The sequence below is a fragment of the Austrofundulus limnaeus genome, unplaced genomic scaffold, assembly GCF_001266775.1.
Source record: "Austrofundulus limnaeus strain Quisiro unplaced genomic scaffold, Austrofundulus_limnaeus-1.0 Scaffold1166, whole genome shotgun sequence".
Classification (NCBI taxonomy): domain Eukaryota; kingdom Metazoa; phylum Chordata; class Actinopteri; order Cyprinodontiformes; family Rivulidae; genus Austrofundulus; species Austrofundulus limnaeus.
Genome location: NW_013953568.1, coordinates 22,564 through 35,870, shown reverse-complemented (window position 1 = coordinate 35,870; position 13,307 = coordinate 22,564). Strand labels below are relative to the sequence as shown.

General features: G+C 42.6%; 1 protein-coding gene across 1 annotated transcript in view; it reads right to left on the bottom strand.

The window, feature by feature from the left end:
• The window catches only part of jmjd1cb (jumonji domain containing 1Cb), a gene marked incomplete at both ends in the record, with an annotated part of 67,960 nt that overhangs the window by 34,889 nt on the left and 19,764 nt on the right, over positions 1-13,307 (bottom strand). The window contains 5 exon segments of the mRNA XM_014031036.1: positions 3,185-3,346; positions 3,437-4,379; positions 4,848-5,190; positions 5,273-5,818; positions 7,926-8,196. Of these exon segments, the coding sequence (XP_013886490.1) occupies positions 3,185-3,346; positions 3,437-4,379; positions 4,848-5,190; positions 5,273-5,818; positions 7,926-8,196 (2,265 nt within the window).

Below are 13,307 nucleotides of genomic sequence, written 5' to 3'. Positions count from 1 at the left end.
CCCCCCCTCCCGTATGCAATTCCTCCTCGCGACGCGGTCAAATAGACCGTCTTTTAAAGAATACTGTTTCATATACTTTTTATCATTTCTTTGGATCTACTTGGCCTAACAACATGATTTAAAAACTGGTTTAAAGTTCGTAGTCTCTGCTTTTCACTCGAGAGTCAGAGAGGGCAGATCTCTACAGGCAGAGTTTTTTCTTTCTTCCTAAACTTTATTTAGGTCAGCCGGCGTTGACACCGCTCTGTGAGTGACGTCATCAGCTCCGCAGCATGGCGAGGCACCCACAACACAACGAATCGAAAATGAAATTCGTTGCCAACGCTTTTAATAATCGATTTTTATCGATTTTATCGATTCGTTGTTGCAGCCCTAGTTTCATTTGTTGAAAGTAGAGGTGTGACTGGGCGGCTTTAACAACACCGCAACAGAACCAGAGTTGTTGTTCCCCCACCCCTCTTCCAGATGATGGAAATCCATCCTGGCCACATTCAAAGTGACAGAATTCTGTCGTAGTGATGAAGAACTTGAAGCCCTGCTCTGAATAGCTTTTTTTGGCAAGCCAGGCGTCCTGAAATTTACATTTTCCAGGCATGTCATCGTGCGCAACTGGACTCTGAAATGTGACAGGCAATTCACGTAATCTCTCGTGAGCAGACCGCATACTGTTATGCACACGTTTATATACACTACATACAGGAAACAGGAGCGCAGAACAAAACAAAAAATAAATAAAAATAATAATCACATATTGACAGCGGTCATCAATTTCAAATCCCCCCTCCAAATATTCAAGGACTTTCAAGGACAGGTGGCTATTTTAGCTGTTTTCAGGAACTTTCAAGGGCCTTGACATTATTTTTTCAAATTCACAAACTTTCAAGGATTTCAAGGACCCATGGAAACCCTGTGTATTATTCCAGTTTCTCCTGAGACAGCACCCTGTTACAGTCCTTCAACAAGATAACACCTGTTAACACCTGTTAACACATGTCCAAGGACTGCCTGCATCATGTTAGCCCCCAATTTACACTGAGTCCACTCAGCTCCAACCTTTGTAGGAAAAACACAACCATTATAATGAATGAGAGCATTGCATAAATTTTGAAAGTTTAAGCCCGCCGATTAAGGTCAGAGTGGTGTTTTGTTATTAGACTTCTGTGCTCGTCATCGATTGTCTATAACAAACACTATGTTCAAGCAAAAGGTTGTCCTTATGTGCTCTTGGCACCAGGACACATTAGGCTGGAGTTCAATGACTGACTTTTTTATTGTCTCATCTGATCTGTGGCCGCAAGTCTTGGACACTTGGGTGATGAGAGGGGCGGAGCTATCAACGGACAACTACCTGGTGATGAGTTGGCGCCAATGGTGGGGGAGGAGGCCGGGCAGACCTGTCAGACACAAAGGTACACCAAAGGTACTAGTGAAGGTCCGCTGGCAACATCTGGTAGATTCTCCCATCAGACTGAGCTTCAACTCCCATCCCCTGGAGAGCTTTGAACACGGGCTGTTGGGTCCCTGTACGACCGGTGTCACAGCTTGGTCCACATTGCTGGCAGTAAGTCAGGCTTGATTCCAGTGAGAGTTGGACTTCGCCAAGTTTGTCCTTTTTCACCGATTCTGGTCATAACTTTTATGGACAGAATTTCTAGGAGCAGCTGAGGTGTTGAGGTGATCTGTTTTGGTGACCTTAGGATCACATCTCTGATTTTTATGGATGATGTGGTCCTATTGGCTTCATTAGATCCTGATCTCCAGCTCCCACGGCAGCTGAGAGTGAAAAGGCCGGTCGGGAAAGAGTTTCTGCCCCAAGTGGAGGAGTTTAAGTATATTGGGTTCTTGTTCACGAATGAGGGAAAAATAGAATGGGAGATCTACAGGCGGACTGCTGCTGCGTCTGCAGTGATGTGTCCGATGCAGGAGCTGTACTGATCTGTTGTGGTGAAGCCACCAATTTATCAGTCAGTCTACGTTCCTACCCTCATTTATGGTCAGGAGCTTTGGGTAGTGACTGAAAGAAGGAGATCACAGATCCAAGCAGCTGAAATGAGTTTCCTCTGCAGGGTGTCTGGACTCTCCCTTAGAGATAGGCTGAGAAGCTCAGTCATCCAGGAGGGACTCAGAGTAGAGCCGCTGCTCCTCCACGTCCAGAGGAGCCAGTTGAGGTGGTTCATCTGGTTAGGATGCCTCCTGGACTCCTCCCTGGTGAGGTGTTCTGGACACGTCCCACTGGGAGGAGACCCAGAGGAAGACCCAGGACACACTGGAGGGACTATGTTTCTCAGCCTGGGAACACCTTGGGATTTCCCCAGAGGAGCTGGTCCAAGTGTCTGCAGAGAGGGAAGTCTGGGTCTCTCTGTTTAGGCTGCTGCCCCCGAGACCTGACCCCGGATTAGCAGAAGAAGATGGATTTTTGGGAAGCAGATGGCAATATGGAGCATGCAGCATATGCATACACACAAAACATTTTATTTTGAAATATGGATTAAAAAAAAGTAAACAGCAATGCTGTTTCCACTGTTGTTTCTACATTCAGTTTGATTTAACCTGCAGCCTTCTGGCTGGGTGCCTAGTTCTGTCTGTGATTGAGGTTCAAAAACGTAGACTCTCTTCGGTCACATCATCTTCCAACATTTTTCATCTACACTTGAACTCTCTAAGACCCTTCATTTCAGCCCTAACACATAGTGTTAGTGGGACCTTTGATCACTGCCAATGTTTTTAAACTTCACATATTAACTGTCTGTGTTGTTTCTGTCTGTTGTCAACCATTTCCTGTTTATTCAGTTCATCACTTGTAATTTTACTGCAACATGGAGCTTTAGTCACTGTCAAGTTTATTACCATGTTTTGCCTGAGAACGTTGATATCTTTCTTTGTTCATCTTTGTTTTATGTACTTGTTGTCTGAATTGTAAACTGTTTTTGGTTATTATTTTCATGACGTGTGCTGCTGACTGCTTGGCCAGGTCACCCTTGGAAAAGAGATCTTGGTAAAATGGTACTGAACTTATAGAGCGCTTTTCAAGTCCCTCCGGACCCCAAAGTGCTTCACACTAACAGACATTCAYCCATTCACACACTGATATTGAGCTCAGTGGGTTCTCATCTGGTTAAATAAAGGTGATTGATTGATTGAACTATCATTAATAAACTCACAGACTTTTAGTGAATACACCTACCCTTCTGAGAGGACCATCAGAGTTCACAGTGACTGGATTTTCAGAATGGATCCACTTAGAAGTGGGTTGCAGGCTGAGCCCAGGAGGGTAGGAGGTCGGTGTTCCGTTATGGTACTGCCAAATGATGGGGTACAGTCCAAGCCCTGCTGCACTGGAGGGACCCTAAAACAGAAACCTTTTTAGTACAACTTACTTTGAAGGAATATGTTTGGTTAACTGGAAAGAAACTACAGAGATTATCAGAATTTCCACCTGTAGGAACTGCTGCTGGTGTGTAGCTGCTGGGTGAGGAAGGGCAAGGTGACCTAAAGCCGTGGGGGGGTCCAGACGAGGATGTCCTCCAAAGAGAGAGGCTGCAGAAGGTGGGATTGCTGGGAGCATTCCAGGGGGTAAAAGGTGAGGGTGGGGCAGGGCTGAGGAGTGAGGAGGGGCGAGGAGATGAGAGGCAGTGTGGGGGTGTGATGCAGGTGTGAGGCACGGGGAGTGAGGGGAGGGGGGGTGAAGGGGGTGTAGGTGTGGGGGTAAATAGGCTGTAACATGGTTAGAAGAGCTGGCTGAAGAGGATGTGTTCTCGGCATCAGAGCGAACTAGTGCTGGGTCCCTGTAAACAGTAAAACTCTCATTCTTATCAATGATCAGCGGACTCTTAGTGCTGCTGCTGACTCCACACACCTCTGACCGCATTGGCATAGGCTTGAAATCAGACCGTGGGGGTTCTGCCGAGTCTATTTTAGTGGGAACACGAGCAGGTGGAGGTGGGGATGCATCAGAGTACCGCAGTATTTTATGTTTAGACACCTCAGGAGAAGTGTTTGGTTTAGGTTTAGACATGTCCAGCAGGCCACGGTGGGGTTTAGTTTTATGATGGTCAGCTGGGTTTGTGGTGGAGTAGGGGTGGATGGGAGAGTCACTGGGGGGCAGGGAATTTTGTTTTGAGGAGTCATGCTGAACTGAGTTGTGGCTCGGGCTCATTTTGGGTTTGGTTATTTCAGGAGGGTGGGCTGTGTTCAGTTTGTGGGGGGGTGGTTGCTGCTGTGGAGGTTTTCTCATCTCCTCTGATACAGATGGGTGTTCTCCGTGGTGGAAAGACGTGAACGGCTGCAGTTGTTTGTGTTGCTGCTGACGATGAAGGTGATGAGGTAAGACAGGTTTCTCTTCCATCCCTGGCACAGTTTCAGCTATAGATGTGACAGGCCTTAAAGACAAAACAGAAGAAAACAGATAAAAACATTTAATCATTTTCACATAAAGTAAAATAATGCACTGCTTTCTTGTCCAATTTGGTGTAATAAATCTTGTTTCTGAGCATCTGTTTGAGAGCAGTGCATTGCAATAGTTTTGTTTAAAAATGTTTTTGATTTAAACATTATTGTGTCATTTACAAGACAACTGCTTTAGAAAGAAAACATTAAAACATTTAACACTCCTCCAACCCTTGATTTATGAGTTGTTCAGTTAGAAACTAAAAAAGAAGCACTGAATACACTTTGTTTCACGATGTTTTAGTGTTGGCAGTATAGGTGGAAAGGCTATAAGAACCTTAGCTGTTTGATTAACTAATTAAATCTAGTTGTTCCCACTTTGTTCAAACACAAACACACTTGTTACACACTTGTTGAAAGATTAGCTCAAACATGCTCTAAATGTTTTGCTCTGTTCTCACCTGATGACCTCTGAGGGAGCAAACTCGGTCTTGCTGCTTGAACTCTTGGGTGATGTAATGCCACTTCCTGTGCTGCTGGGCTGCTTCACAAGAGGCTCCAGCTCCACCCTGCGACACCCCTCTGACGGAGAGGGCGATGGAGGAATGGGAGGTGAGGAGACAGGGGACGGGTTGAGAGGGAGGTAGGGTGAGAAAGCAGTGGACTCTGCGTTCTGGGAGGCGAGCAGCGCCGACACAGCCTCTGAGCTTTCCCGGTGCACGGTGGCCTGGGCGTCGTCTGTGATGTCGATGATGCTGCTGCTGTGGAGCTGAGACAGCGAATGTGTCTGGAGTCGAGCAGATGCTGAAACAGAGGCATTAAACATCAGATAACACTAATCAACATGATGAGATAATATGAGAGGAGGCTGTCAGCTGTAGCTCACCTTTTACTGGGTTCTTGTGGGGTTCTGCAGGTCCACTCTGGGTAATGTCAGGTAACAGAGTTTGTTGTATTGGAGACCAGCTGACCTGAGAGTTTGTCACCAAGTCTCCCTCTTCTTTTGTTAGAATTTTACCTGACTCCTTTATTGTACTCTTCTTAATATCATCTGCTGCCTGAAGCTCCGCCCACGGGGATACACAACCAATGAGTGATGAGGAATCATTCACCCTAGACTCCTTCATCACTTGCTTCTCATCTTCCTCCATTCTACTAATAGAGCTCTGTGTCACATCACTGCTGCGACTCTTCAGCTCATTCTCAGAGTTGGGCTCGGATGAGGAGGAGGAGAACGAGGAGGAGGAAGAGGATGATGAAGAGGAGGAGGAACATGAGGAGGGGGTGGTCCTCTTGTGTGGGTTTTCTGAGTCACTACTCTCTGACAGGTCGGACGTCATGTCGGGCTTTAGCCGCTTTAGACCTGCTTTTTTCTCCTCTTCTTCCCCTTTTCTGCGTTTGTTCACTGCCAGCTTCACCTTGGTCTTTGATTCTGGACAAACAGAAGACAAAAGTTATTGTTGGACAGAAAAACACACAGGTTTTCACAAGATCTATACAAGTGCAACAAGTTCGATATTCACATATCCATGGAGCTGGTGCCTTTCTCCAATGTTCACTAGGTGAGAGGTGGGCTAAACCCATGACAGGTCATCAGTAAATGGTAAACAGACTGTACTTATATAGTGTCTTTCTATCCATCCAGGACACACAGAGCTCTTCACACTACAATCTGTGTCCTCATTTATCCATGCACACAGCACTCGATTAGGTCTCTACAGAGCTAACATGTACAACAAAGTGGGGCCCACCAAGCCATCTGATTTGACCCACCAACAGATGCCAAAGTTACAAGGTTGTAACCTGTTATCCTATATAGAAACACAGTATTTCCACTGGTCAAATGACTATATAAAAGGGCTGCAGTGAAGGTAGTTTTCATTCATGGTGCTGACTTTATCTTTGATTTATTAGGATTAAACATGAACCATGAAATGACAAGAAATATTTAGATCAGATTTAACCCCACATGTAGATTTGCACACTTTATAAGACCACAAAAACTCATTTTATCTATTTATGAAATGTCCCATGAGCCTTTGCTATTTGAGCGTATGGCAGACTTTCTCCAAGTGTGCAGAGTAAAACAAAAGAGGGCCTTTGCATAGCTTAATCGTTAAAAATAAAGGACTTTACTTTAAAAAGTATTTGTATTTCATGTATTATATTACTGCATTTGGCCCGCAGCCCTGGATAGATAGATAGATTTTCATTTTGGCCCTTTTGGGGAAAATGTTTGGGGACCCCTGATCTATGGAGACTAATCAGTGCCAATCACATTCATACACTGATGGGACATCAGAGGCATTGGGCTGAACTGCCTTGCCCAAGGACACAACAACTGAAGCAGCTGGACAGGGGATCGAACCGGCGACCATCCAGTTCCTGGACGACTCCCCTAACCACTCTGCCACAGCCACCCCAAAGTCCAGTCCATCTCAGGACCACACAGGGTCTAGGGTTGGGCGATACTGATGAAAAAATTAATCACGATTAATTGCAGTATTAAACCGATAATGATTAATATGACGATTAATCCCCTGAAGTCTCTGGACACCCTCATGTCCTAGTCACATGACCAATTTAAATCACTCTAGTGGGAAAGATTTGCTCCTGTGAAAATCTGTTCCAAACTGTGCCAAAAGTACAGACTTCAGGCTATACATCAAATTTTAAATTGTGTTGATAGTTCAAGTAAAACCGGAGTTATGATAAATAAATTACAGAACTTTTAAAATGTTCATCACACAGTATTTGAAGCAGAGAGGAGCACCGAGTGGACTGACTGAGGAAATCTGCAGTCAGTCTGTCTGGTGGCATTAATCATATTAATCATTAAAAAATATCGTGTTAATTATCAAGTGCCAAAAAATATTTGATTATATTTTTTTATGATTAATTGCACACAGTACGATTTTGCCCAACCCAAACAGGGTCTAACAATCCCACCTGTGGGTGCAGGTTACAGTTACATTTTCACACAAAAATGTTATGTTGTTGGAGGGAACCAGAGCAGTATGTAATCCCCCCCCCACACACACACACACACAAAAAAAACATACAAACTCGACACAATACACAATAAGGTCCTCTTTAAGCTTTGAACCCTGGACCTTGTTGCTGTGAGGAAACAGTGCTAACCCTATAAATCACTGTGCAGCCCTAAATGTGTTCAAGGATATTTTTAGACATGAGCAGAGGCTGCATGAAATTGCCAAACCAGTTGTTTTTAATCATAAAAACATTGTTTCACACGATGGCTAAGCTGGTTAGCACAACAAGATAATCTCTGGTTTACTCCTGGTTGGGTCGTTTTTGGACAAACTTTTGGATGTTATCCCTCCCTGTTGGGTTTTCTTTAGGTACTCCACTTTCCTCACACAGTGTGAAAATATGTTATGTTGGTCAAACAGATATAAAATGAACCCTGGTGTGAGTGGGAGCAAAAATGGTCATCTGTATGTGATGGACCAGGGACCATCGTTTGAATGGTTGTTACCAGAACCAACATGTGTCTTTGTGATGCAAAATAACTTCACCTCGGCCCGTGGTCTCGTCTCTTCTGTCCTTGTCCTCTTCTGGAACACTGCTGTCTGATCCTTTCCTCCTGGAAGAGCGGGAGTTACGTTGCTCTCTCAGCTCTCGCCCGGTCCCACTGGGCGAGTGGTGGGACTGGCTGACCGGCAGCTGGATCTGCTGCAGCTGACTCTGCTGCTGTGGGACCAGTGCCCCCTGGGAGCTCTTGGGATTTGGTCCTGATGATGTCATCACAGGGCGGGGGCTGTTGGCCTGGGCTCGTGTGTAATGACTCTGTAAGAAGGAGAGGGTTATCATTGCTTAAAGAAAACTCACATCTGCAGCCCCTGTTCTGAAGAAAGAACAATAGCAAGCAAATTATTGTATGATCGTTTGTAAAAGTGGCAGCAACAGCTAGCTGTAGCACTTTTGGCGCAGTCTGGGTAAATTCCAGCAAGATTAAACACTTGAATCATTGTTAATGTAAAACTAAAGGTTTTTACATGAACTGCTTTGAAGTTTTGGAAACTGGAGGGTTTGATGGCAGCTCACGTCTCTTTTCACACCAGCCTTAAAACCTTAATTCTAGTCAGAGAAAAAATACTCTACTTCTCAAAACTGAGCCATCTACAACAGGGAGGATACTTGTTATAACCTTTTCATGTAACCCCAACTCATATAAACAAACCAAATCTGGCGTACAAGTAGGGCTGTGTGATAGACAGTAGAAACGGTATGAAATTGGCCTACGGTAGAAATTTATCCTCTACCATCATATTGTCAGTTACGTCATCGCACTTTTGTCAACATGTCTGTGAGTGCAGAGACAACTGAGCAGGAGGAGTTCGAAGAATAATGAAGAAATTATAGTGTTTTAAAACACGTATAGAGAATAAATCCTCAAAATTTCCCCCTCCTGCAGTAGAAAAGTTATGTTGGGATCACCCCCGACTCTCCCGCTGCACGTCACACAGAGCAAAGCTTTAACAACCGTATTTTTTCACACCCAAGTTGTTGGAGAAAAAACTTTCTTTTATGTATTGTTACCCATAGAGATAATTAAAAAAAGACGCGGACATTCGTTCAGTCATAAATCCATCTTGCTAATGTGAAGTCAGCTTCTGCTCTGATGATGAAGATGATGAAGATGAGCGCGGAGCAGTGGGTCAGTTCAGCAGGCAGAAGCTCATTGTATGACAGGCAGATATTAAAGCCAAAATGCTGGGTTTGATTACAGTTTTCTGGAAAAAAAGCTCTAAAAATTACATTATCTTTAATTTTTATGATAATTTTCTACCGCGATATATACCGTTATCGTGAAGGGATTCAGTTTATACCGTGATATGAATTTGAGATCATACTGCCCAGTCCTACATACAAGTCTTGGTTTCTGTCGTAACTCCGGTTCTCTGAGTAGCATGAGTGAGTGTCTCTCAAGGTCACCCTTAATTCCACCTGATCCAGACACTCAAAGGGTGAAGCAGTGAGTCTCCAGTACCAGGGGAAGATCCGATGTTACATTCAATATTTTAAAGATGAATGGACATCATATCTAGAATATAAGGATTTACCAGGAACATCTGCATCTACTCTCTGGGAGGCAGGGAAGACAGTGATGAGAGGAAAAATATCATTCTCAACAAATAAAAAGAAAAAAGAAAATTAACGTATTCAGGAATTAGAGAAATCAATAGAGATGTTAGGAACCTTGCAAAGTGAAGAAATAAAGCAAAAAATAAGGAAAGCAAAATTTGAATTAATAAATTTATTGACAAAAAACAAATTCTTGACACAAAGACTTAGATTAGAAAACTTTGAGCACTGTAATAAATCAGGATGCTTTTTAGCTAACCCAACTAAAAATTAATAAAGAGAGAACAACTATATATGGTGTTAAAGACATAACTGGAAACATAACTTATGATCAAGAAAAAGTAAACGGTGTTTTTAGAGATTTCTATAAAGCATTATACAGCCCGCAAACAAATCCATCAGATGAGGACATTAATCACTTTTTAGAAAAAAACAACACTTCCAAAATTATCCAGTAGTCAGTCTTCAGAACTAGATTCCCCATTAACATCAGCCGAACTCTGTAACGCTATAAAAGGCATGCCTAAGATCAAAGCACCAGGTCCGGATGGGTTTCCAGCAGAATTCTATAAAGCATTCTGGAATATCCTGGCACCAATACTTCACAAAATGCTACAGGAGTCAGAGGATCATGGCAGACTTCCAGTACATATGAATTCAGCCAATATCAGTTTGTTATTAAAACCAGACAAAGACCCTGTATTGACTACCAGTTATCGTCCAATTTAACTTACTAATGCTGACGTTAAAATCATTTGTAAGGCCCTATAAGATTAGAGAAGATAACCCCTCTCATTATTCATCCTGATGGCAAGGGCCAGGCTAGGTGAAGAGTCAGCAGAGGAAAAACTTTACTTTTATTTTATTTTTTGTTAATGGCAGCAATGGATAAAAGACATGGGATCAAACCAGCTGCTCTTCTAGCTAATTTAATAACAGGCTTCAGACAGAAAAATAACTTTAAACAAAATAAGATGTCCTGCTCCTCAGCACTGTGTTGTTCCTCATGAACAAACGTAGCTTTATCCTCTGTAGGTTTCACGAGTGACAAACAATGAAAAACAATAATTTGTGCTCTCAGGTATTTTTGATTTATGTAAATAATTTATTTGAATGCAACACACATTTAACTTGGTTGTATCCTCTTTTACTTAACATTATTGGATTTAGGAAATGTTTCGCAATTTGTTTGATTTTTGAACAATTTAGTGTGTTGAGAGCCTTAATGTTTTCAATCTCTTAAAAGTTGTGACGGTTTACAAGGTTTTAATTTGTTTGTTTGTTTTTTTGTTTTTTTTATATAAAGGGGTGCCAGCCAGGTATCCCTCCTGACAAGTAGGATATTAGTTTTACCTTGTATTCTAGGAAACCTGACACATCAGGACCATACACTTCATGGTGTAGACCCTTAAAATGAATGACAAAAAATACATTGTTTTTTCTTTTATATATATATACACACACAAAAAATATTCAATAAACAAGAAAATAATTATTTACATGTTCTTCTTTTTTTCAGTCCTGTGTTTTCAAAATGTCCATGAATAAACAATAAATAAAACCCCACAATCAAACAATAACAAAAAACAATAAGTGTCCGTTTGTTTGTTTTTTTCTTTTCTTTTCAAAGTCCAAATAATAGGGGTAGGCAAAAACTCCCGTACCCTTTTTTTTCTTTCCGGATGACGTCACCGCCTCAGGACTTCCGCTTTGCCACGTAGGAGTGTGGGAGACGCGTTTTGTCTTCTCTCACTCTTTTGTACAGGATCACCACTCAGCGTGACGAAAGAACGTAAATATAAGTACTCGAGGGTTTTAACCAGCCTCGGTCTTATTTTCTTTCTTTCTTTATTTTTTTAATTCCTATGAGTAGCGTCAATCACTGCTGTAATGTCTGCGGTGCTGCTTCTATCACCGGGTCTGGAGAAAGACTGCCATTTTTACCCCCGTGGTACAGCAACACCCTGAACCAGGCAACCAATCAGGTGAGTCCATTGGAAGAACGGTGTATTACAGGGCGTGTCTAAGAGTGCATCAGGACGGGAGGGGCCGAGGGAGAGAGGAAAACAGTGCAGCCAGCTGATAGCAAACAGCGGGTTGTCACACACCCCCCCCTTTGAGAAGTCCCGAACTACTGAGGGTAAATACAGGTTCCATTTTATCTGATTTTTTTTTTCAGTTCTAGATATTCCATCATGAAAAAGAGAGGAAAAAAATGCTTATTTTTTATTTTTTATTATTTTTTTATTTTTAAGATTGATGATAAAAGGGAGTTGCTTCTTTCTTTTTTTTCTTTTTCTTTTGTATTTATTTGTCTCCTTTTTCCATCAGGTCAGAAGAAAGGAATCCATGGAAATCTTCGTCATCACTTTCTTCATCAAATATTTCCATGACTTTTTGACGTTGCGATTTATCCCATTCCTCTGCTTTAGGGTAACACGGTTTGAGTTGGGATATGTTAACCACATGTAGGTCTTCTCCAGTGTCTTCCAACACTACTTCATAATTTATAGGGCCGGTCTTTTTTGTGATACGGTATGGTCCCTTCCATCGTGGAGCAAGTTTTGCAGTAAAGGACTGATCTGCTTTAGACAAAGGATGTGAGCGAATCCATACACGATCCATCTCTGCAAAGTTTCCATCYCTTCTTCCACGATCATAGTTCCTTTTTTGTCTTTGTTTGGCTTTTTTCAGGTTGACATCAACAAACTGGCGAAGTTCATCAAGCTGCTTTGCRGTAGCATACACAGGGGTGTCGGGGTCAGACAAGATTGGACGAAGTTCTGCGTCCAATGGTCCCTTAAGAGGTCGTCCCAAGTTTAGTTCAGCAGGGGTCACGCCTGTGGATTCATGTACYGCAGAGTTCAATGCAAATCGAAATTCTGGTAGGTATTTRTCCCAATGTTTATGTTTTCCATTAACATATGATGAAATCATAGCCTTGATGTTACGGTTAATTCTTTCTGTGAGATTGGTTTGTGGATGGTAGGCTGTAGTTCTTTTTGATGTGAGGTTCCATCTCTTGCAGGTTTCGTCAAAGGTAGAAGAAATGAACTGAGGTCCTTGATCAGATAGTATGTATGTTGGTACACCCCATCGTGTTAAAATCTCTTTGGTTAGGTAATGAGACACTGTTTCTGCTGTAGCTTTGCGAAGGGGAAACATTTCAACCCACCGAGAGTAATAATCCACAAAAACAAGGAGATGGATGTTGCCATTACTGCTTCGTGGGAAAGGTCCCATAAGGTCCACACCTATCATTTCCCATGGTGCATTCACTTCTGTTTGCTGTAGTTTACCAGGGGCTTTTCGTGTTTCTGGTTTGTACATTTGACATATTTGGCAACATCTCACATAGTCTCGAACATCCATGCTCATCCTTGGCCAATATACCAAGGCTTGTAGTCGTTTGTAGGTTTTGTACCGCCCAAAATGTCCAGATAGGGGGTCATTATGGTTGTGATGAAGTAATTGGTGACGGAGTGATGGAGGAATGTAAACTTGGTAAAGTGTTTTGTGTGGGAGTTGAACAACTCTGTAAATTTTGTCTTCTAGAATGGTGTACTTGATGGTCGGTGTTTCCTGTACTGATCCTTTTTCTATTATTTGTTGGTAGAGGTCTTGTGCAAAAGGATCTTCCTGTTGAGCTTTCCAGATGTTCTCATCAGTTATTTGTAGTTGGCGGGAAGTGTCTCGCATTGACCGGAGAACAACTGCACAGGTAACTGGGGCATGGTTGGAAATGTCGATTGGGGCCCGTGACAGAGCATCTGGGACTGTGTTATATTTTCCTTTTCGATATTCTACAGTGA